The sequence below is a fragment of the Anomaloglossus baeobatrachus genome, chromosome 7 (assembly GCF_048569485.1).
Source record: "Anomaloglossus baeobatrachus isolate aAnoBae1 chromosome 7, aAnoBae1.hap1, whole genome shotgun sequence".
NCBI lineage: Eukaryota > Metazoa > Chordata > Amphibia > Anura > Aromobatidae > Anomaloglossus > Anomaloglossus baeobatrachus.
In genome coordinates, this window is record NC_134359.1 from 239,613,185 (window position 1) to 239,637,979 (window position 24,795).

Sequence of the window (24,795 nt, forward strand, 5' to 3'; positions counted from 1 at the left end):
AGCACAATTGATGAATAACAAAATGAAATGAGTTAGGGTAGTGGATAACTTCTATAAGGAGTTCTGGTTGCCTCACTGTCAGGATAAAAGACGCTCCTGAAAATTAGTGGTTCGGAACAGTGGCATGTTTTCATCCCTGGTCCGAGCTGTGCTCTCCCCCATGATGAAAGTAGAGGTAGTGATGTATCTGCAACATTTGAGGAGCTCTTCGACGATCTGGCTAGCTTCAGAGCAGCGCTTACAAGCTCTAAAGGAAAGAGCTTACAAGCATTGTTCATTGCCTCGAAGACTGGACACCTCTTCTAGGCTGCAGCCATGGTCGGTAACCTGAACAATGAGCAGTAGATTATAGAAATAAAGATTCTTCTGCTCCAGAGAATAGAGGGGTTTTTAATAAGAGATAAATTGCAAAGTTTCTTATGTTAATAAGAAAATTGCAATTTTACCCATTTAAGAAGATGAGACAACCTTGTTAATGGAGATCTGAGAGCTTGAACCACCACTATTATATTAACCAAGGTGTCTCCAGACTCTTCACATTATAAGTGATTAAGAGAAGTGATTGTAGGTAGGTACTGAAATATATTTTGATTCCCCTGGAATGTGTTTATATCATTAACTGGTTGCTGGAGGCTGAATGCCCCTATGTAGGTGCCCTGTCATGTCATGTGGACATCATAGAAGGGATCCTTCACAGGTACTGCCCTCTAGGAGGCAGAACATTAAGCTACTCTGTAAGATTGTCTCTCATTATGGGAAACCCTTCATGTCTATTCATTAAATGGAAGGGTATTCATTTGCCTACCTATCGTGCAGTGCTACATTTCATTGCAGGCATAACATTACTGTCACGGGTGTGTCACGGGTGACAGACAGTCATGTGGTTTCTGACAAAAGAAGGTCACAACGTTCGGCTGTGCAAAATGTTCCCTGACTGCTGTTAGTATTGATTGGTATAGGTAGCTTTCCTGCTGGATTTTCATCTCTTCCCCTTTGGGACCCAGCAGGAGCTCGCCTTCCACCCAGCTGCTGATCATCAGTATTCTATTGGTGCTTAAATATTCCCTTCTTCCCTGAATTGATGCTGGTGATATTTTTCAGTTCATTCTTGCTGTGGGTGCAAGCAGGTGGCTTGCTATTATCTGTAGTATCATTGTTGAAGCTTGCCGAACTCCTGCCCGTGTCATCTGTGAATAAGTAGTCCATGCACTCTGCCCTGTGTGTCCCCCTTGTGTCTCCCGTTAACGTTTAGTGGGGTTGACGAAGAGCTCATCCCATTCAGTCCCTATTTAGGGCTCAGGGTCAGGTATCCTGCTTGGCGTATAAGTGAAAAACTTATCTAGGGTGGTGAGGAACCCCAGGGACCAGCAGTAGGTTCGGTCAGGGGTCACCATCTCCCCCTTCCCTAGACGCAGGGGACCTCTACCCTTACCTTTCGCTGCTCGCTTGGTACTTCCCTGTACCTAGTGTGACAATTACTTGGAAAGTTGGTCCTTTGGAAATAGAGAAATGGGGACAGTGAATACAAAATTCACTGCATTTCAGTGGTTTCATAAAACAAGGGTTATTTCACGAAGTCTTCCCATCTCCAAAATATATTGTTTCAGGAGACGTTAAACCTTTCTTATTTTTCTTCTCCGTTTCTCTTGATTCTTGAACAGGAGCAGTTGTTAAAGAGGTTGTCAGGTTGAGAAAACCAATTGACACATGGCGTATTCTCTTATGGAATTCTAAGTAGATAGATTGGGTCCCGTGTTCAGGATCCTCACCAATTACCCAGAGATGAGAGCATTTCGCGCTGTGAAGAAAAGGTCCTGTCCTGCAGTACACGGATAACCCAATTGAAATTGTCAATGTGTAATGCTTAATTTTCCCTGTGGTGGCGCTACAGAGAAATATAACATTTACTGCCAGGTTTACATGGAGGTTTCAGTTGATTGGGTCTCAGCAATGATCTGTTTATTGTCACTGCATTGGATTGAGCAAAGTACAGTTTCCTTTAATGTATGCATTCAATGTGGTGGACTATGGTGGCTTGTGCTCTTTCCCGGGCCCCCTACTGTATGCCTATATGCGCCACATCTGCTTTATGCGCACTAGCTACTATAATACAAGGGACAATGATGATCATCTTCTCGATTGCACCATAGATCAGATTGGGGTCAGTCTTGGCAGGCTTTACATGTTGCGACATCGCTACCGATATATCGTCGGGGTCACGTTGTTAGTGACGCACATCTGGCGTCGATAGCGACATTGCAACGTGTAAATCCTAGGTGCAACGATGAACTAGCGCAGAAGCGTACAATATCGCTGATCTGCGTAACGTCGTTCATTTCCATAATGTCAGTTCGGGCGCAGGTACCATGTTGTTTGTCGTTCCTGTAGCACCACACATCGCTGTGTGTAAACCCGCAGGAACGACAAACATCTCCTTACCTGCGTCCACCGGCAATGCAGAAGGAAGAAGGTGGGCTGGATGTTATGTCCCGCTCATCTCCGCCCCTCCGCTTCTATTGGCCGGCCGCTTAGTGACGTTGTGGTGACGCCGAACGCACCTCCCCCTTGATGGAGGGATTGGTCGGCGGTCACCGCGACGTCGCCAACAAGGTATGTGCATGTGACGCTGCCGTAGCGATAATGTTCACTATAGCAGCGATCACCAGATATCGCATATGCGACGGGGGCGGGTACTATTGCGCTTGACATCACTAGCCGATGCTAGCGATGTCGCAACGTGTAAAGTACCCCTTAAGGTCCATTAATACTGCAAGATTATCGTGAGCGTGCAGATTTGTGTAAACAGGATAGAAAACAAGTAAAACTCTCTTCATGTGAAATTATCTTTTATACTGCAGCACATTGTCGTGTGTAAACAGGTTTCACGCTAATGGCAGCACGGGTCGATCTATTACATTTCACAAACAGGCTAGTAAATAATCACTGATCAGCAAGTAAGTGGGTGATCGACAGTCATTTTGGCCTATGTAGCCTTATTTACAGGTTTAAATAAAGAGTCGTTTGTTGGTAGTGACCATATAGTTTTGGATAGTGGGAGACATAGGTAATTTGAAAACGTTTTTAAGAAGTATTCTTCTGTTTTATGTGATAAATGACCACTGCAAGTGATTGACAAACCGGCACTGTCGCAAGTACGATCTAACCAAAATTTTTGAATGGCCTTTTCTTAACAATCCTATCGAGGTTGTAGTTATCGCGGTTAATTTACACCTTTTTCTACCAAACATTTTCCTTCCACTCAACTTTCCATTAACATGTTTGGATATAGCACTCTGTGAACAGATAGTTTCTTTAGGCTTACCCTCCTTGTGCAGTGTGTCAATGACTGCCTTCTGGACATCTGTCAAGTCAGTAGTCTACCCCATGATTGTGTAGCCTACTGAACCAGACTAAGGGATCATTTTTAACACTTAGGAAGCCTTTGCAGGCGTTTTGTGGTATTTATTCTAATTTTCTGAGATAATGACTTGGATTTCCATTAGCTGTCATCAACATTAACAGAAATAAACAGTTGAAATAGATCTCTCTTTGTGTAATGACTGTATATAATATATAGAAATAGATCCCTCTGAGTGTAATGACTCTATATAATATATAGAAATAGATAGATAGATAGATAGATAGATAGATAGATAGATAAAATCTATATACTGTAATATATGCATTTCCCTTTTGTGTTGAATTACTGAAACAAATTAACTTTTTGAGGATATCCTAATTTATTGAAATGCACTTGTATATAGACTTGTAGCAGTCACCACTGGTCAGAGAAAAAAACGCAAGACACGGTGGTGCTCAAATAGCACTTTTGATGTTCAGAAATTGAGATAAAATTGAAGACAAAATGGCACTCCCCAATGAAGCATATATTCTCCTTTATGTAATGGGAATCCATGATAGAGACACACAAACTGGACTACAGCTGTTTCTCGCTTAATTACACTTCATGTGACCCAGGGCCGGATGAAGCATAATTAAATGCTAAACAACTGTAGTCCAGTTTGTGTGTCTCTATCGTGTATTCCTAAACTACCATGGAGTAATAAAAGATAATATATGCACCAGCGGTGAGTGCATCTTTTTAATTTTACCATTTATTCTCAATTTACTTAGTAAATACCCTAATTGCCTTTAAAATATTGTGTTACCACAAGGAAATTTTAGGGCAGTGGTCCCCAACATCTCTGACCTTGAGAGCCACATTCAGCTCTGAAAGGGTCATGAGCCACATTTAGCTACCGCCTCTAACAGTAGTGACACTCAAAGCCCCCATTATTGGTATAAGGACATCCAAAGCACAAAAATCACAAAAAGGCAGTCTACCGAGATCCAGGGGGTCCTACCCCCATTCAGATCTGCTCTTCTGAGTGGGGCTCTTCTCAAATGTCACCATCTGGAGACCTGCTCTTCATAGCTGTTTGCAAGACCTGGTGCAAATACTCCTAGCTGGCAGACAGCTGTGCCACATATCATGGGCCCGCGAGCCCCTTGTGGCTCCCTAGCCACAGGTTAGGGACTCCTACTTTAGGTTGTTACAGAACATTCTCGAATTCAACTAAGAAGATGATAATTGTTCATGCCAGCTGTAACCAGACTGCACGCATGCTTAGTAGAAACGATCCCATGAACTTCCAGGACCTTATGTGTGCTCAGTCTGAAGGTGTATCTATGTATATGTAGTTCATTGGCTGGAATACATAATGAATTCTATTACTTCTCTAAATAATGGAAGCCAAGAGGCTGTTCCTCCATTGAACACTACTTGGAGTTTGTGTATAATCTGTCTTCTGGCCAGTTATATCTACAAAAAGGAAATACTTAGGCAGCTGCTGAGATCTGATTAAAGCCAGCCATACCCATTAGATAGCTGTGGGTCGAATGATGCCCTTGACAATTGTTTGACCAATAGCCATCTCAGCCGACTCTCCCATATACGGGAATGATCGTTCAACTGATCGCACCAGTGGCTCATCTCCAAGATAACAAAGCAAACGGCAGTCCAAAATTGGACATGCCCTATCGACATCTCACCCAACAATAAATCAACTTTCACTCGACAAGCAGTTAGCTGGCACCCACATACACATTAGACTGTTGACTGAACCTGTTAATAATGGCGAGATTGCTCGACTTTAGTCTAATTTGTATGGGGCCCAGTATTACTTGGCACTTGATACTTGGTAATCTATACCGTCTCGTACCCAAGTTTCCCAAAGTACCATTGAACATGTATATAGATAAATCATGTTGATAGGCGAAAACCTCTACGTTATGTTTCCTTGCCCTATCATGGCAACGATCCCCATTATTTTGGACATATTTTCCCTTCTTCAGCTCAACACATCATTAACTTAAAAGAATCAACTATGTTATAGTATACACAGTCAATTGTTGGCCATAGATTCGGAATAGGTTTTGTCAGCTGTAACGTTCCTAATGTCATCACATCTATCATGGGGTGAAATAATTTATGCCTACATTGCAATGGTGGCCATTTGATATATCTCACTCTTCACGTTGACCTCTATTGACTAGGCTTAGTAGGTCATTGTTTAATCAATGCTAGCCAAGGTTAAATCTCATCACAGTCTTCCATCTAATGACATGTTACATCTTACAATATACACTCCACTCAGAGCAGTTTACCGTAGGGAACACAACTGTTTTTTGATCTCTCTGTCCATTCTCATGTTTTCAACTCTGCAGTATCAAATTAGCTGCCAGTCTTTGTAATAAAATAATTTAATCGGTGGTTATTTCCTATGGGGACAAATGATCAATAAGGACAAACGAGCAAAGACATTTTTTGTATGTTGTGCTTAGCAGTTATTTCATGTCAACTGGAATTTTCGTAGACGGAGATAATAAGACGTGAGGGTCATGATCTGAAGTCACATTTCTTATTGTTCATCATTTGAAGGAGTTGTCCCAAGTTTAGAGAACAGAAAAGGAGGCTCTAAACAGATTGTAATACCAAAAGGTATTATACAGAACTCATCTTTTACAGTAATTGCCTTGGTGGCACCACATGTTCCTCGTCAACCGTGATGACAACACCATGATGACAACACCTGACTACATCATTGACCTGCAGCTAATCTCTGGCTTTAGCGATATTATCAGTTAATACAGATCGCTGTTGTGGAACCAGAGAATGGTTGTGGGGTCATGTAATAAAGAAATGAGGAATGTTTGCAATGTCAAAGTAATTTAAAGCCAGTGGTGAACAAATTGCATGGGCATTGTAGGTATTTAAAAGGGTAAATGTGATATTTCTAAATAGACTGAAAAAAATGTAATATGCATATAGTTTTATTAAAGGATTTGTGTGGTCTTGTGGATAAGACTTCTTAATCCTTACAGCGCGCACACCACACACTGTTAGGATTCTCTGGTGTCGCTGACGAGACCAGGTGGTAACGTGTCTGCAAGTATGCAATTTGGATACTACCACTTAATTCATTTGTATTAAGGCCCAACTGATCTAGTCGGCATGTGACTGTATATATGCAAATTGCGTACTTGTGATTACATTACCGCCCAATCCCTGCAGAGACTCCAAAGAATCCTATCAGCATGCAGTGCATGCGCTTTAAGGATTTAAAAGTCTGCAGCCACGTAGAGTGACTGCAGACTTTCACCACAAGATCGGACAACACCTTAAGCTAGATGTAAGATTATATAAGCAATATAATATGTTGGCTACTTTGTAACGGGTTTGTGATAATGATTACCTATCCACAATATAGGTAATCAATACTGTCAAGATCTGAGGTCGTGGGTTGTATTAATCACCAAAGCAGGTTAATGATGCAACAATTTTTATTTCCAATAGTCCTTATGCTCCCACAGATGACGGATATCAAAAATAGTCCTTAGGATTTTTCCTCAAATCCAGACTACAGATATCAACAATAGTCCATAGGATAGTGTCACAACTATCTCTTTGCTTTATGAGACTAGTGACAGATTCAGGACTTGAGAGTCATTTCCATGCTAGACTCTCAATATTAATTGGATTTCCTTTCCTTTGGCAGTCATAGGGTTAATATCAGTTTGCTTTCCAGCAGCTTCTGAATCCTGATGAGGTGTTTCTGGTTTGGAATCACTCCCAGTCCCTTTATATACCTTCTGCTACCAGCAGAGAGTGCTGGTTATTCTTTTCTATTTGGATGTTGGGCCTAGAGGTGGAAGGAGCTGCTGTAACTCTCTGTTGAATTTGTTGTGGTGGCTGCAGTCTTGATGCAGACTGCAACAGTTCATCATTGTGTTTCCCCCCTGTCTGTCTTTCGTTCCTTTCCTGGTGTGTTGTCTCAGTGCAACGGTGGGGCTAGTGTCCATTACTTGCCCACTCACTAGGCAAGAGTTTTGTGGGGTCACTCAAGACTTCAAGTTCCTGCTCGGCGACAGGTGAGGAACCTGTATAGGGACTGGTGGAGGAGGTGGCCAAATACCCTCTCACTAGTATCAGGGCCCACCATTGTTAAAGTGTCCCGATGTACCCCTTGATTGTCTTGTTGTAACCACTGTCAATTGTATGTTGGTGTCATGCCAAACCTTCCTTAAGTCCGCCTCATGACAGATAGTTCCTGAAATCCAGATAATAGATATCACAACCGTAGAACATGTATGCAGCTCCAATCTCTATAGTACATTCATGAACACCAGGACCTGGCCACAGCAACAGATCTTCTCCCTCCACAATACAGCACCAACCCATTTCAAAGACCAAACATGTATTATTGTTCTCACTCTCCCAGGGTAAGCCCCCTTGATAGGCAAAAGTGCTCATCATACCCACACCCCCAGACATTCTTTTTCATGTAACTCCAAGTATGCCAAGTATGATGGAGGATAGTCTTCAGCCAGTCTGCAGAATTGTGAATCAGGGGGGGCCCTGCAGAGGAGAACAACAGACAAATAACCCTCCACTAGATGCAGGACAATTAATCCTACTACAGTCCTGATTGTATTAGGGGTGCTTCACACACAGCGAGCTCGCTGCCGAGATCGCTGCTGAGTCACGTTTTTTGTGACGCAGCAGTGACCTCATTAGCGATCTCGCTGTGTGTGACACTGAGCAGCGATCTGGCCCCTGCTGCGAGATCGCTGCTCGTTACACACAGCCCTGGTTCGTTTTCTTCAAAGCCGCTCTCCTGCTGTGACACACAGATCGCTGTGTGTGACAGCAAGAGAGCGACAAATGAAGCGAGCAGGGAGCAGGAGCCGGCGTCTGACAGCTGAGGTAAGCTGTATCCAAGATAAACATCGGGTAACCAAGGTGGTTACCCGATATTTACCTTAGTTACCAGCATCTGCAGCTCTCACGCTGCCTGTGCTGCCGGCTCCGGCTCTCTGCACATGTAGCTGCTGTACACATCGGGTTAATTAACCCGATGTGTACAGCAGCTAGGAGAGCAAGGAGCCAGCGCTAAGCAGTGTGCGCGGCTCCCTGCTCTCTGCACATGTAGCTGCATTACACATCGGGTTAATTAACCCGATGTGTACTGTAGCTATGGTAGGAGAGCAAGGAGCCAGCGCTCAGTGTGCGCGGCTCCCTGCTCCCTGCACACACAGCTGTGCGCTGGTAACTAATGTAAACATCGGGTAACCATACCCGATGTTTACCTTAGTTACCAGTCTCCGCAGCTTCCAGACGGCAGCTCCGTGCAAGCGCAGCGTCGCTTGCACGTCGCTGCTGGCTGGGGGCTGTTCACTGGTCGCTGGTGAGATCTGCCTGTTTGACAGCTCACCAGCAACCATGTAGCGATGCAGCAGCGATCCTGACCAGGTCAGATCGCTGGTCGGATCGCTGCTGCATCGCTAAGTGTGAAGGTACCCTTAGAGTCCATGGAGGCCAATTAGGATATACACATTTACAAACCCTCCCCCTTCAAATTGTGTACCTTAAACTGATAAGCAAGCAGTCTCCAATAATACACAATAACAGGATTGACATAACCAGTGTTCCATGCTGTTAAAAGTCCAAATCCCTTAGAGCCATGGACGCACTTTACATCTATTGGTTCAATAGTCGTTAGTCTGCAGCCAGCTCCTCACAAATACCATATACAGTATATCACAAAAGTAAGTACATCTGTAAGGGAAACTATAACATCAGTAAAATAACTTATGTCTACATCCACATGACTGCCTGTTCACAAAAGACACAACCCCTAGTTACTCTTATTACAGGAACACTTAGGGGGGTTTGCTGATGTGCAATACAGGGTAATATTGTGGTACCGTGTTAGCCAGAAAAATCAATTGAAATACTATGTCCCAAGAATGACAAAAGTATTTTAGGAGTGATACCTTTATAGGCTAACAAGAAAAATCATATTCGCAAGCTTTCAGAGCACACAGGCTCCTTCTTCAGGCAATTACAAATGAATTACTGAGACCAGGACATGGGAAAGATGATGCCTCCTAAAAGATAAGCCAAGGAAATCAAATTAAGTTTTTTCTTAGAAATGCAGATGAGTTGGAAGTGGTCTGTTCAGATCACTTCTGAGGTTCTTCTGTTGGAGGTGTGAAGTGTGTCCATGTAGTGAGTCATAAAACCAGGTGTTAAATTGAGTCCTTTTGTTAAGGATCCAAACATCCTTATCAGTTTAAATTCCCCAATTTTTCTCTCTCTGTCATCTTTAAAATGACCTTTCAGTATTAGTACTTTTAAATCTGTCATGCTGTGTCCCGGTCTGGAGAAATGTTTTCCCACAGGAGTTTCCAGTTCATTTTTTATTGTGTGCCTGTGTAGATTCATCCTTGTTTGTAGCTTTTGTTTAGTTTCCCCAATATATATTCCTCCAGGGCACTTTGTGCACTGTATCATGTATACCACATTGGAGGATGTACATGAAAAGTGGTCCATGATCTTGTAGTTTTGATTTGTGTTGGCTATGTGGACCATATTTGTTGGTAAAATGTGGGTACAGGTCTTGCATTTCTTACCATTACAGGGGAATGTGCCCGTCTCTGATGGTGATGAGAGGATACTTCTAACAAGGAGATTCCTTAAGTTAGGGGGCTGTTTGTAGGAGAGAATTGGTAATTCTGGGAATATTACTTTCAGTCTATGGTCCCTGTGGAATATGGGTTGAAGATCAGCACCAATTTTCCTTAGGATGCTCATGTGGGGATTATATGTGACCACAAGCGGTACCCTATTGTTATCCTCCCTCTGTAATCCAGGAGGCTGCTTCTTGGGATCCTTGTAGCTCTGTGGATCTGTTCATCTATTACCAGTGGATGGTATCCTTGTTGTAGGAATGTATTTCTCAGCGATAGTAGATGTAGTTTTCTGTCCTCACTATCTGAGCAGATCCGGATGTACCTCAGAGCCTGACTGTAGATGATGGATTTTTTATGTGTCTTGAATGAAAGCTGTTCCATCTCAGATATGCCGGACGTCCTGTAGGTTTATGATAAACTGACGTTTGTATGGTATTGTCTTTGATGTATATGGTTGTATCCAGAAAATGTATTTGGGACTTTGAGAAGTTGAGGGTGAGTTTGATTGTTGGGTGGAATTTGTTGAGGGGGTTTGCTAAGAATGCAGAGGTGTAAATTGTCACACCTTGGCCTGGTGAGTCTGAGTGTGAAAGTGTGGGCAGTTGGTGATTGTAGCTGGGTTCCCTAGTTAGGCTGCTTTCACACTATGTTTTTTTAACATGCGTCATGAACGTTTTTATGCTGTAAAAGCGGATCCTGCTTTTACAGCAAAAAACGCATGCTAACGCATGTGTTATTTTGCAGGATCCTGTCACTGGATGTTTAGGGGCGGGCATTGGAGTCATGTGATCGGGAGTGAGGGGAACTAAACGTGCCAGACTGGGAGCCGGCTTCTTACAACTGCGGAGGCTCGTAACCAAGGTAAACATCGGGTAACTTGCTTGGATACTCGATATTTATCTTGGTTACGAGCGTCTGTACACGTAACCAACGTAAACATCGGGTAACTAAGAGAAGTGGTTACCCGATATTTACCTTGGTTACGAGTGTCCGCAGCTATCAGGCGGGGAAGAGAGAGAGGAGAGGGAGGGGGAGAGACAGAGAGAGGGGGAGGGAGGTGGAGAGAGGGAGGAGAGAGAGGGACTGATCACCCGAGGCTGGTTTCTGTGCATGCTCAGTAGAGCAAGCAGGATCCTGTCTATCAGCACGCCAGCGTTCACATGCGTTTGCGTGCTGTTTAGTCAGGATCCAGCAATTTGCAGTATTTGGACGCAGCTCAAAAACGCTACAAGTAGCATTTTTGAACAATGTTAAAAAACTTCAAGTCGCTGGATCCTCACTATAACGCACGCAAACGCAGGTGAACGCATGTTAACGCGAGTCCATTGCAAATGCATTGAAATGAAAACGCATTTGCACTGGATTCGCTTTTGCGTTAAAAAAACGTTCATGACGGCTGTTAAAAAAACGTAGTGTGAAAGCAGCCTTACTATGTGGAGGGGGCTGTTTGGTGACATAGACTATTTAAAATCAAGGGGCTGATCAGTGGGGGTTTTGGTGGTCACACCGCCACTGATGTGATATTGATGACTAATCCTAAGGATAGGTTCTCAATATATAGGTCCTGGACATTCCCTGTATTTGTATTACTTCCCATCCCTCCCTATAAATAGGTACTTTCGCTACCTAACACAATAAAGCTACATTGATTTATTCTGCACATTCCACAAGAAAACATAAAACAATGTTCTGGTATAAATCATTTTTATCAATAAAAAACAGACGAAAGTAAAATTTCTTATCTTATGTAAAGGGCACTGTGCAGACTTAATGTCAGCCTTATTTAAATGTGAATAAATGGTGAATTTGTACTGAATTAGTCGCCTCTTGTACTCAAAATTAATTCCATTTATTATATTCTTAATTTTTCCCCAGGCTGGAACCGAATGGGACGCCAAAGAAAGAATATACCGGAATTTTGGTGGCATTATGGGACCTATGGATGAGCCAATTGCAATGCAGAAATGGGGAAAAGGACCCAATATAACAGTGACGGTTGTGTGGATCGACCCTGTAAATGTCATTGCTGCTACGTATGATATTCTTATTGAATCCACTGCGGAATATACTCATTATAAGCCTCCTCTGAACTTGCCTCTCAGGCCTGGTATCTGGACTATTCGGGTTCTTCATCACTGGGTGCCTGTAGCTGAAACCAGATTTCTAATCAGTCCTCTCACTTTTTCCAACCGGCAGCCCATTAAAAGCGGTAAGTGCAAGAATCGGTGAATGTTAGGGTTGACCAAAAAGATCTACAAAACCCTGGTCTAGCAACCACATTGTTAGTCCGTGGCCACCAGGTTAGTGCCTCATCCTCCCTTGGGCAATGGTCCTGCACATCTTTTTGCTCAATTGTAGTGACTATAGTATTCATTTATGAGAAAGCTACTTTGTCATAGTACAGTAATTTTTAATCTGTAGCATTCCAACTGCTGTTCTCGCCATGCACTTGCCGTTACAGGCTGTAGAGCTACAGGTTGGTGACCACTTTGTATATTAATGAGGTTAACCAGAACATTTATTATATTGTGTATAGGGCTAAGAACTAACAGGCAAGTACCGTATTTTTCGGACTATAAGACACACCCTGGTTTTAGAGGAGAAAAATAGGAAAATAAAATTTTAAGGAAAAAAGTGGTCATGACACACTGTTATGAGGCGAGGATCTGCTGCTGACACTGTTATGGGGATAATGTCCCCAAATTCTCTACTAGGGTACCCCATCATGGTAATGATCCTCCTGCCTTGTATATGATCCCCATCCTTGTATATATGTCCCTCTTCCTGGTATAGTCCCCATAAATACCCCCATCCTGATAAATACTCCCATCCTGGTATAGCCCCCATCCTGTTATATACCCCAGTCTGATAAATACCCCTATCCTGCTATATACCCCATCCTGCTATATACCCCCATCCTGCTATATACCCCGATCCTGCTATATACCCCCCATCCTGCTCATAATATACCCCCATCCTGCTCATAATATACCCCCATCCTGCTATATACCCCATCCTGCTCATAATATACCCCCATCCTGTGATACACCCCCATCCTGGCATATGGCCGCATCTTGCTATATACCCCTTCCTGCTATATACCCCATCCTGCTCATTATATACCCCCATCCTAGTATATGCCCTCAACCTGCTTTATACCCCATCCTGCTATATACCCCCATCCTGCTCATAATATACCACCACCATATGCCCTCATCCTGCTATATACCCCATCCTGTTAATCAGCATGAAATCGGCACAGACACCCCATCAACAGAGCAGACTAGTAGGGAAGATGCTGGTCTGGTGACGTGACATCAGCAGAAGCCACAGAATCTCCGTCAAGAGCCGTCCTTGACTGCACTGAATTGCAGAGATCGTCTCTGACCAAAACAGGCAGGTAGTTAGCAACTTCTTGTTTGTTAGGTCTTAATTAATGATTAATTAAATTTATCACTATATAAGATGTTGTATTCTATTTTTATTTCATTTTTACGGGGGAACCCTTTCTTCATTTAATCAAACGTGTTTTGTATACTTTGAGCATATTTGGGCAACCGCTGTGAGCTAATGCAATACTAATCCTCCTTAGCAGGAGAACCAGCTGGCAAATATCTTATAATAACAATAGATTTAAAGGCTTTTCCTTTAATTTTTACTATTTCTTGTTTTTAACATACACTTCTCTTACCCAGAACACGGTGTAAAAATCACTTTTATAGCAAATGTTGTATTTTCCGGTTTATAAAATCACAGTATTTTGCTGGATTTTAAAGAATTGCTTTTTTTTTACCAAGTTTCTAACATATTTGATACAGAGGATTAGCCATAATATATATGTCACACCTAGGGGAGCCACTCAGTGGTGCCCCCTAGGGTAAGAGCCTACTCCATGAGGCATAACAACCGGAGAAAAAGGGAGATAAGGCAACACTGGAATTTTAGAAAATTGCATTTTATTCCTTAAAATCAAGTATCAATATAGTAATACAGAGACAAGTCATGATAACTTAACAGGGTTGTCACTCTACTGCAACTTCTTCTTATTTTTATACACTCTGCTTGTGCGGCTCCCCAGGCTTGGATAACAAACATGCATACTTATGCTGGTAATCACTGGAATCATTGATCCCAGCCTGTTGATCTGCGCAAGTGTTCTGGGTCAATCCTTTACTTATTGCTGCTGTAGTGAATCCCTGGGGTGGTTTATTCCCCCTCCCCCCCCCCCCTTCCAGGCGGGTTGTCACTCCACTGGAACCTTTCATGACTACATCTAATATGCATATGGTGGCTTATTAAATTTTTACCCTTCTACAATTTTTGGCTGGCTTTGTGAGACAAGTGATCGCTCCCACTTGACCATTTTTGTATTCTCACATAACCCCTTGAGGTTTATCATGACTTGTCTCTGTATTACTATATTGATACTTGATTTTAAGGAATAAAATGCAATTTTCTAAAATTCCAGTGTTGCCTTTTCTAACATATTTGGTCTGTAAGGAATGACAATATAAGCATGCGCCAGACTCGTGCATTTTGTTAGGTTTATTTGTGCTGAATGACACATAACACATACAACCATGTCAATGTGTGCCTGTCATGATTGACTCCTGGCTCAGCTGGAGCTGAGCCTTTTTTTTAGTTTCACTTCTGATGCAGGTCACGTTAGGGGTTAATCCTTTCTGCCTCGTTCTGGAGGTCAGGCTGCTTTATTAGGGCACTGTTTCTCTTGGACTTCGCCAGTGATACTTCTGGCTCTGCTGTGTTCTGCTCTTGAGTGACCTGTTGTCTGCCCTGCCCCCTCCTGACCTCCGTGTTCACCTGACCTGTTAACCTCCTTGTCTCTCCCGCTGTCTCCCTGATCGTTCCTTATCTGTTTAGCTTAATTCTGTCTTGTCTTCCCACTCCCCCTCGCTTCTAGGCTCTGATTTCCCGGCTACTAACTATTTGCTTCCCTCTGACTATGTTTAGACTTTGCACTTGTGTATTTGCAAGACCTCATGTTGTGACACAGCTTTCTGACGATTCTACTGCCATCTGGTGGGCTTGACTAGTATTACCTCTGCTAGGGAATTCCCTGCTCATACGTTCCCTCCACTTTTACGCCTCTAGTGGTTTACCAGCTAACTACCTTCTCAGATAGTTTCAGGAATCCTCTCAGTCCACATTATTGCGCTGTACTGCTATTGTACAGCTTAGAGTACAGCGTGACAGTGCCTAAGCTGATCTGTTCTTCTTAGGGCTTGTCCACACAAACTCAGTATTTTATCATCCATTTTACATCCAAAAGTCCTGTCCGGATCCTTGTTTAGTGATCTGATCCAACAGAATCATGCATATGTGGCGCCCCTGAGGCTCTAGTCACCACAGAGTACTGCACCTTATTTAAGGTGCGATATTCGCCTCGTGTAAGGAGCATTCCACATTCACATTTTACATACAGCTTAGGAGCCTTCTCACAGGGGGGGATGGCTCAGGGTAGATGGCCATCACGATGCATGGTACTTCCCCGGTCACTGAAGCCAGCCACCTGGGGGGCGGGTTCCACTTGGGGTAGAAGTAGGAGCAAGCTCACACAATCTTCAGTCAGTCTACCCGGGACACCAGTTCTGGGACACAACACCATCACCACTTTCTTCTCTTCACGGGGCCTGCGACTTTGAGCAGAGTGTTTAGCTCAGCTTCCTCACGGCTGGAAGGGCAACTCTGAAAAAGGACTTTCTTCTTTCAAACACCGGTGACTGCTTCTAACTTATCCATGGTCGACGGGGCACATCACAACGGGTGACCCGTATTACCCGGGCGAGGGGCACAAAGAGTAAGTAAAGACACCTGAAACCGCAGCATCTGACTTGCATTCTTATTACAGGCGCACTGCGCCCCGGCACCAAAGGCCTTCGCCATCACTACTCCCCTCATCATCCTTTCCGGGTCCTGCTCCGCCTGTGGGGAGCGATACCATCTTTGGCAGCTATTACCATCCACCCCGGAGGACAGTGACAGCAGCGACGGCTAATCTCTGGCCGCGTACCATAGGTGGCGTCATGACAATCATCCTATTACAATCCCCATCATCTTCCCTCTTTATTGTTGTACACCTTGGGACATGAAGCTGGGCAGGCCACCACGACATCCCAGACCACCACACCGGCCCAGTGACGAGTAAATCAGGTACGAGACCCATGCCTGACTACCTCCTGCCCCCTGGGTGCTATATATACATATAAGGCTTTTAATTCGGGTCATAAGACCGCAGTAAAGCTGGGATCACACGAGCATAAATTCTCTCATGCCAGAGAATCAGATCGATTATGCAAATGACACTCTGATAAAGCTCAGATCAGAGGGTCTGCTTAGTGTGATCTGGTTCTCTCGAATTACAAAAATTGGAGCACATTGGGAGGAGAAGATGGAGAATACAATGGCTCCATCTTCTCCATTGTCTGTGTTGGCTTTTATCAGACTGCATTCAGATGACATGCGAGTGCAGTCCGATGATTTCCATTCATCCATAGACTTGAATGTGTCAATGCCATTCAATTTGGCAAATTCTGTCAGCGAAAAAATTTGGTCATCAGCACTCCCCCACTAAATAACATTGGTCCAAATGCTTCACGATAAAATGAAAATGTCCTTCCTAGGATCTATCTATAGAGTAATATTAATTCAAGCAAATAGATAGCAGCTGTATTTTCTTGAGTCCCAAGTCTCCCTCATATCAGATGAGTGCTATTTGATGAAATAGCTCTCATCCGATATGAGCGAGCCCTAAGAATTGGGACTCAAGATCATACAGCTGCTATCCATTTGCTTGAGTTAGTCCTTATACTATTGATAGATCCTAGAAAGGGCCTTTTACATCACAGACTGCTTTTCTGTGCCATCCAAAATCTGTTCTTGGCTGCTGTATGGAGTTCATCATTATGACCGCCCTTTGTTTTACTGAGAGTTTCTCCAACTTGGTTGTTGTGTTGTTTCCTTACGCAACAATACTCCTATGCAAAATTTTGAGCCATAACCATGTTTCTATATAGGTAACAGCTGGACACATTTATATATTACCTTTATAGAAGCATCATCGATTCAGTTTGTAGACACAAGATATCCTGTAAGTTTTCCGTTTGGAGCCAAGAGACCTGACCAGCAATTTTTGGGTTTATTCCAAGGCAAACGGTTCCTTATGTTATTGTTACTCCTCGACTATCTTAAGTGATTACAATGGTTGGAAATTCTTGGCAATCTATGCTGATCTATAGCAACTGAGATTAAAATAGGATGCAGCATATGTAAGAAACATATGGCAACACATGAAAATGGATAAACTGTTTTAGCATAAGGCACACAGTATAGTCATTATCAACGGAAAAAATATTTACAGCCAAATGCTAACTAAAGATGGAATAATATAAAGAATTTTCCGGTAATTAATAAAAGAAAAACTCATCCAAAAACTCTACTTATAGGGAACCTGTCACCAGATTTTTGAGGTAAACAACCAAAACTAGCACCTTAAGCAGCGCCTGTGCTGTATTCTATTAAGGTGTATATAACACTCTGACTTGCCCTGTAGACCCCACAAATACCTTTTGAAAATCTCCCGAGGTGCATGTAAGTCTTTGGGTCTGATCCGATTGGCGTCCTTGGTTGCGGCTCCTGTCGCTTCTCTCCTTGCTGATCGCTGTTCTCTTGTGATGGATGATGTGGATTACGCCTCCTGCGCCATCCATGTCACCAGGCAGAATCTCGTGCCTGCGCAGAGACATTACCAGGTCACGCAGGTGCGCTTCGCTCTGCCCTACTGTGGACACAGCCGAATACATAGGTGCGCATGCGCAAACTGCCGGTGTCTCTGTGCAGGCAAGAGATTTTGCTAGGAATGTGGATGACGTCTGCTCTGTGATCTATAATGATTATATCCGATTATATCTCTTTACTCAATTTTGTGTGTACAGATATTTCTTCTTCTCCATGTGCGGTGTAATGAATTCCCTTTTTTATTTTAGATTAGAAACACAAACATAGTATTTCATAGTGTTTCTGGCTGATGGTAGATTTAAGTCCATGGAGTACAACCCATGACCTAATCTAACATGTTGATCCAGAGGAAGGCAAAAAACCCAATGGGGAAGACAGTAAGACCCACATTAGTGGAAAAAATTCCTTCCTGACTCCACATACGGTAATCAGACTATTTCCCTTGATCAACGCCTCATCACAGAATCCAGTGCACATAACCAGTAATATTATATTTTTTAAAGAAAGGCATCAAGGTCTCTCTTAAATTTGACCAGTGAATCAACCATTACAACATTATGTGGCATAGAGCTCCATAGTCTCACTGCTCTTACAGTAAGGAATCTGCGTCTGTGATTAACCCTCCGTCACATACAATATCGGTTCTAACGAGTTCACATACAATGTGACTGTCAGGCGCAGGCTAGAAAAATACCTATAATATCTAATGTTTGCAATTTCAGCGCTCTAAAAGTGATCAGTGACCTTCATAGGGATGTAATAAAAGAGACTACACATAATCAGGTGCAAAAAAACTTAACATAAAACTAATAACTCTAAAATACAAACATTTCAAAAAACTCCCGCCAAATAGTCCCCAGTTCAACTCTGTCAAAAAACTCTACAAAGAAAATTTATTAAGTACTATTAAACACATATTCAATCAAAATTAGATCCTGTTTCCCCAGAAAAATTACACTCGCAGAGCATGTGATGAATAAAAACATAAAATACCAATCTTATTGAGTGTGACGTGTTCACATACAATGAGCCTGAGAGATTAGCGCAGTTATATCTGTCCTCCTGAAGCTCTGCAATCCAACTGTGGTATGAGGTTTCACAGAGCTGCTAGAGACAGGAGACTACCTGGAGGGAGGGGATTTCCTCACAATCTGGTGAGGAAGGAGAAATGAAAGTAAAAGAGATGTGCCTGTCAGGCCTATTGTATGTGACGGAGGGTTAAACCTGTTTTCCTCTAGAAATAAACTATGGTCCTCATTGTCCCTGTTGCAGGCCTAGGTGTAAAAAGATCATTAGAGAGATCTGTTTTGTCCCTTCATATATTTGTACATTGTAATAAGATCACCCCCAAGCATTCAATTTTCTAAAGTGGATAACCCCAAGTTTAATAACCTGCCTTGGTACTGCATTTCCCCCATTCCTTTAATAACCTTGGTTGCTCCTCTCTGCACCTGCTTTTCCTCAGCTGTGTCCTTCTCATATACTGGACACCAACATTGTACACAGCATTCTAAGGCGGGCTTTACACGCTGCGACATCGCTAGCAATTGCTAGCGATGTCGAGTGCGATAGCACCCGCCCCCGTCACACATGCGATATGTGGTGATTGCTGCCGTAGCGAACATTATCGCTACGGCAGCTTAACACGCACATACCTGGTCGGCGACGTCGCTGTGACCGCTGAACAATATCTCCTTCAAGGGGGAGGTGCGTTATGCGTCAACACGACGTCATTAAGCAGCCGGCCAATAGAAGTGGAGGGGCAGAGATGAGTGGTACATAGCATCCCTCCCACCTCCTTCCTCCGCATTGTCGGTGGAGGCAGGTAAGGAGATGTTTGTCGTTCCTGTGGTATCACACACAGCGATGTGTGGTGCTGCAGGAACGACAAACAACATTGTACCAGCAGCAGTAACGATATCATGAAAAGAAGCAACGATTTTTGACGTTTTTGCGATCGGTGATCATCGCTCCTAGGATTTACACGCTCCGATGTCGGTAACGGCGCCGGATGTGCTTCACTAACGACGTGACCCCGACGATATATCGTTATCGATGTCGCAACATGTAAAGCCCGCCTAAGTGTGGTCGCACTAGTGATTTGTATAGAGGTAAAACTATGTTCTTCTCATGAGCATCTATGCCTCTTTTAATGCATCTCATTATTGTATTAGGCTTGGCAGCAGTTGCTTGACATTGGACAGTAAAGTTGATTTTGCCATCCACTCATACACCCAAGTGTTTTTCATTGTCTTGTTAAAATCAAAACTAAGTATAAAAATAAATAATGTGTATATACAGTACAGACCAAAAGTTTGGACACACCTTCTCATTCAAAGAGTTTTCTTTATTTTCATGACTGAAAATTGTAGATTTACATTGAAGGTATCAAAACTATGAATTAACACAAGTGGAATGAAATACTTAACAAAAAATTGTGAAACAACTGAAAATATGTCTTATATTCTAGTTTCTTCAAAGTAGCCACCTTTTGCTTTGATTACTGCTTTGCACACTCTTGACATTCTCTTGATGAGCTTCAAGAGGTAGTCACCGGAAATGGTTTTCACTTCACAGGTGTACCCTGTCAGGTTTAATTAATGAGATGTCTTGCCTTATAAATGGGGTTGGGACCATCAGTTGTGTTGTGCAGAAGTCTGGTGGATACACAGCTGATAGTCCTACTGAATAGACTGTTAGAATTTGTATTATGGCAAGAAAAAAGCAGCTAAGGAAAGAAAAACGAGTGGCCATCATTACTTTAAGAAATGAAGGTCAGTCAGTCCGAAAAATTGGGAAAACTTTGAAAGTGTCCCCAAGTGCAGTGGCAAAAACCATCAAACGCTACAAAGAAACTGGCTCACATGAGGACCGCCCCAGGAAAGGATGACCAAGAGTCACCTCTACTGCGGAGGATAAGTTTATCCGAGTCACTAGCCTCAGAAATCACAGGTTAACAGCAGCTCATATTAGAGCCCAGGTCAATGCCACACAGAGTTCTAGCAGCAGACACATCTCTAGAACAACTGTTAAGAGGAGACTTTGTGCAGCAGGCCTTCATGGTAAAATAGCTGCTAGGAAACCACTGCTAAGGACAGGCAACAAGCAGAAGAGACTTGTTTGGGCTAAAGAACACAAGGAATGGACATTAGACCAGTGGAAATCTGTGCTTTGGTCTGATGAGTCCAAATTTGAGATCTTTGGATCCAACCACCGTGTCTTTGTCCGACGCAGAAAAGGTGAACGGATGGACTCTTCATGCCTGGTTCCCACCGTGAAGCATGGAGGAGGAGGTGTGATGGTGTGGGGGTGCTTTGCTGGTGACACTGTTGGGGATTTATTCAAAATTGAAGACATACTGAATCAGCATGGCTACCACAGCATCTTGCAGCGGCATGCTATTCCATCCGGTTTGCGTTTAGTTGGACCATAATTTATTTTTCAACAGGACAATGACCCAAAACACACCTCCAGGCTGTGTAAGGGTTATTTGACTAAGAAGGAGAGTGATGGGGTGCTACGCCAGATGACCCGGTCTCCACAGTCACCAGACCTGAACCTAATCAAGATGGTTTGGGGTGAACTGGACCGCAGAGTGAAGGTAAAAGGGCCAACAAGTGCTAAGCATCTCTGGGAACTCCTTCAAGACTGTTGGAAAACCATTTCCGGTGACAACCTCTTGAAGCTCATCAAGAGAATACCAAGAGTGTGCAAAGCAGTAATGAAAGCAAAAGGTGGCTACTTTGAAGAACCTAGAATATAAGACATATTTTCAGTTGTTTCACACATTTTTGTTAAGTATTTCATTCCACATGTTTTAATTCATAGTTTTGATGTTTTCAATGTGAATCTACAATTTTCAGAGTCATGAAAATAAAATAAACTCTTTGAATAAGAAGGTGTATCCAAACTTTTGGTCTATATTGTATATGTTAATGCCAGCACTATGTAAGAGATAAGCTGAGCCAATTAGGATGCTACAATGTATGTCCAACAAATACCTATATAACTGAGTGACGATGATGTAATATAAGCACTTTTTTAGGAGACCATAAGGACACTTCTTTGATACATTGCTGTCTCATCATGGTTTTCTACGTATGTATGGGATTTAATCAGGACAAAATACACATAGTCTTATACGTCACTACGCTGAGTGGTGATGACAGTGCTGTGGAAGCATCTCCTGTCCAATATTCAGCTCAGTGTGATCCCCTTGCAACGTTTTGCTTATATTATATCATGCACACCCATAAATTGACCAACGTATAAGTATGAACATATTCCTGGCAATGCCCTGCTGTATTCTGAACTGCAGAAGCAGCAGATCTCCGAACCAAGCTTTCACATCCATAAATTTAATTACAAATGTGTCCTTTGTCAAGCCGGCATCTCGGGACATTGTGCAGTTTGGATTTGTACACCTTCAAGAATACAGCGCATGAGCTTTTCACTGGCAAAACAGTCTGGTGAATGTATGTCTCTATTCCCAGTCTGCCTAATTACTGCCAATGTTAGGCATATCTCCTATGCAGAGCAGGCTGCGGTGACACCGGATAGCTGCGTGGCAGCGCCCGCTTGACAGATGCTCACGATTCTTGGACGCACATCGCTATCTAAAGGAAAAAGAACACATTTTCGATCTAGCGAGCTGAATAAGAGCTTTCTGTGCTCGGGATTATGTGTATTTTGGATGGTTTGCAAAATTGTCAATTTAATGTTGACCAAAAAAAAAAAAAGGTCTGATGGTCGGTGAGAAAGCAGTTTTCACACCTTGGCAAAGTTTGTAGAGACATGTGAATGGCCGCGTGTATGTGCCATGTTGAATTTCGACAGTGTGTTCTGTATTTTGCACCGTGACTGTGAATAGACGGCTTGTTCCTCGCTTAATTTGGCCAACGTCAGCCATTGCTGATTGCTGTTTATCGGAAGCAGGAGCAGACTCAAAAGCGGGCTTGTTTTTTTTTTCTTTTTTTCTGAAAAGGGCAAAGTCGCCTTAAACATCATAAATCAATTATAAAACATTTAGCTTGAAATAAAAATGCATCCCACTCGCTGCAAGCCGCATTTATTGAAGTCGAGATGAAATACATGCTTCTTCCATCCTGACATGAGATTCAAGCTGTGAAGAGCATAATTATTAACTTCAAATACGCGGCATATGTTGTTTTGCTTGCTGGCTAGTTATTGTGTTAGACCTCACACTGCAATATTAAATTGCTCGGGCTGATGAGGATTTATACCGCACGGTTAATGCAAATGTCAGTCTAAAAATAAGAAAAAATAAATAAAAGCTTTTAAATCGTAACGACAATCAAGTCGATATGCACAGGTGCCATAAACTTACATAGAAGGCGCGGTTCGCGTGATGAAATGCGTGCCATGTTGTGACATTCGCAGTGATACCGGCAAAAAGGACGGGTTCCTTATTGTACATTTATATTCGGAGTGAGTTGTTTCACGTGCGTCATTCCTCTGAACTCTGTGCGGTTCACGCTGGGAACAAATGTGCACCTAATAGCAGCAAAGGACTTTTACAGTCTGGTCTGTTTGCTCTGGTTTATCTTCAATGATTCTCCCGGGCTTTTAATATGGAACCGTTGATGAAGAGAACCTCTAGTTCCCATCGCTAATGGACAACGCATAATAACGCCGGCTTTGTGGTTAATATGAACTTCAAATTATATGTTATTTCTTAAATGATCTGTAGATTGATAAGCAGAAGCATCACTTCCCAGAGGACACCTTCGTGGACACATAAAGGGAGCCTGTCACCAGATTTGGTGACTATAAGCTGCAGCCAGCACAAGTGAGCTCTTATATACAGCATTCTAGAATACTGTATATAGGAGCCCAGGCCACTTGGTATAACATAAAAAACACTTTTATTATACTTATCTAGGGGGCGATCCGGTCCGATGGGTGTCGCTGCTCTCCGGTCCGGCCCCTCCTCTCTGCGGCGATGGCCATCCTCCTTCTACCAGTCCAGTGTGGATGATGCGTTCTACGTCATCCACACTTGCCAGCATTGCTATCCTGCACAGGCGCTCTTTGATCTTCCCTGCCATGCCCTTGGCAGTACTGTATCAAGTACTGTAATGCACAGGCGCGAGGACAGTTTAAGGTTGCCCGCGCATGCGCACTACAATACTTTGATCTGCCCTTAGCAGGGCAGATCAAAGTCTGCTTGGGCAGAACCACAATGCCGGCCAGTGTGGATGACCTAGGACGCATCAGCTGCACTGGGGGATGGGTAGAAAAAGGACGCAATCGTCACAGAGAGGAGGTGCCGGACCAGAGAACAGCGACACCAATGGGACTGGATCGCCCCCTAGGTGAGTATAACCAAAGTGTTTTTTATGTTCTATAGAGCGGCCTGGGATCTTATATACAGTATTCTGGAATACTGTAAGAGCTCACTGATGGTGGCCGCAGTTTATAGGGGACAAATCTGGTGACAAGTTCCCTTTAAATTACATGTGATTTTGGTTCACAAACATTTTTACATTTGTATTTTGTTAAAAATATTAGGGTTCGCTCAAAATTCATGGAACTCGGAGTGCAAATGCAAGAAAAAAAGGGATTGTACTCCTCGGATCAGTTATTCAATGTGGCAGAGCAGATCTGTTATTTTTTTCCCAGCTGTATTCAGCCTGAGAAATAAATGTCAGCATGCAGGAAGTGGATGTGTAAATCCAACAAGACTTGCCTATTCAACTCTGCGGGTGCGAGGAAAAAATTGGATGCCACATGGACCATCCTACTGGCATCTATTTCTTACAGGTACATTACCATTCTGTAACTGTGCATCATCCTGTAAATGATTGATTGTAAATAAATAATGGTGGCTCAGTGGTTAGCACGGCAGTCTTGCAGCCCAGGGGTATTGGGTTAAAATCCCACCAAGGACACCATCTGCAAGGAGTCCATCTGTTCTCCTCGCGTTTCCGTGGGTTTCCTCTGGGTTCTTCCACACGCCATAGACATATTGATAGGAAATTTAGA

The 24,795-nt window shown here is 43.1% G+C and overlaps 1 protein-coding gene across 1 annotated transcript in view; it reads left to right on the forward strand.

Moving 5' to 3' along the window:
- The window catches only part of XYLT1 (xylosyltransferase 1), a 458,133-nt gene that overhangs the window by 427,629 nt on the left and 5,709 nt on the right, over positions 1-24,795 (forward strand). The window contains exon 10 of the mRNA XM_075317980.1: positions 11,911-12,244. Within this exon, the coding sequence (XP_075174095.1) occupies positions 11,911-12,244 (334 nt within the window). The remainder of the gene's footprint in view (positions 1-11,910; positions 12,245-24,795) is intronic.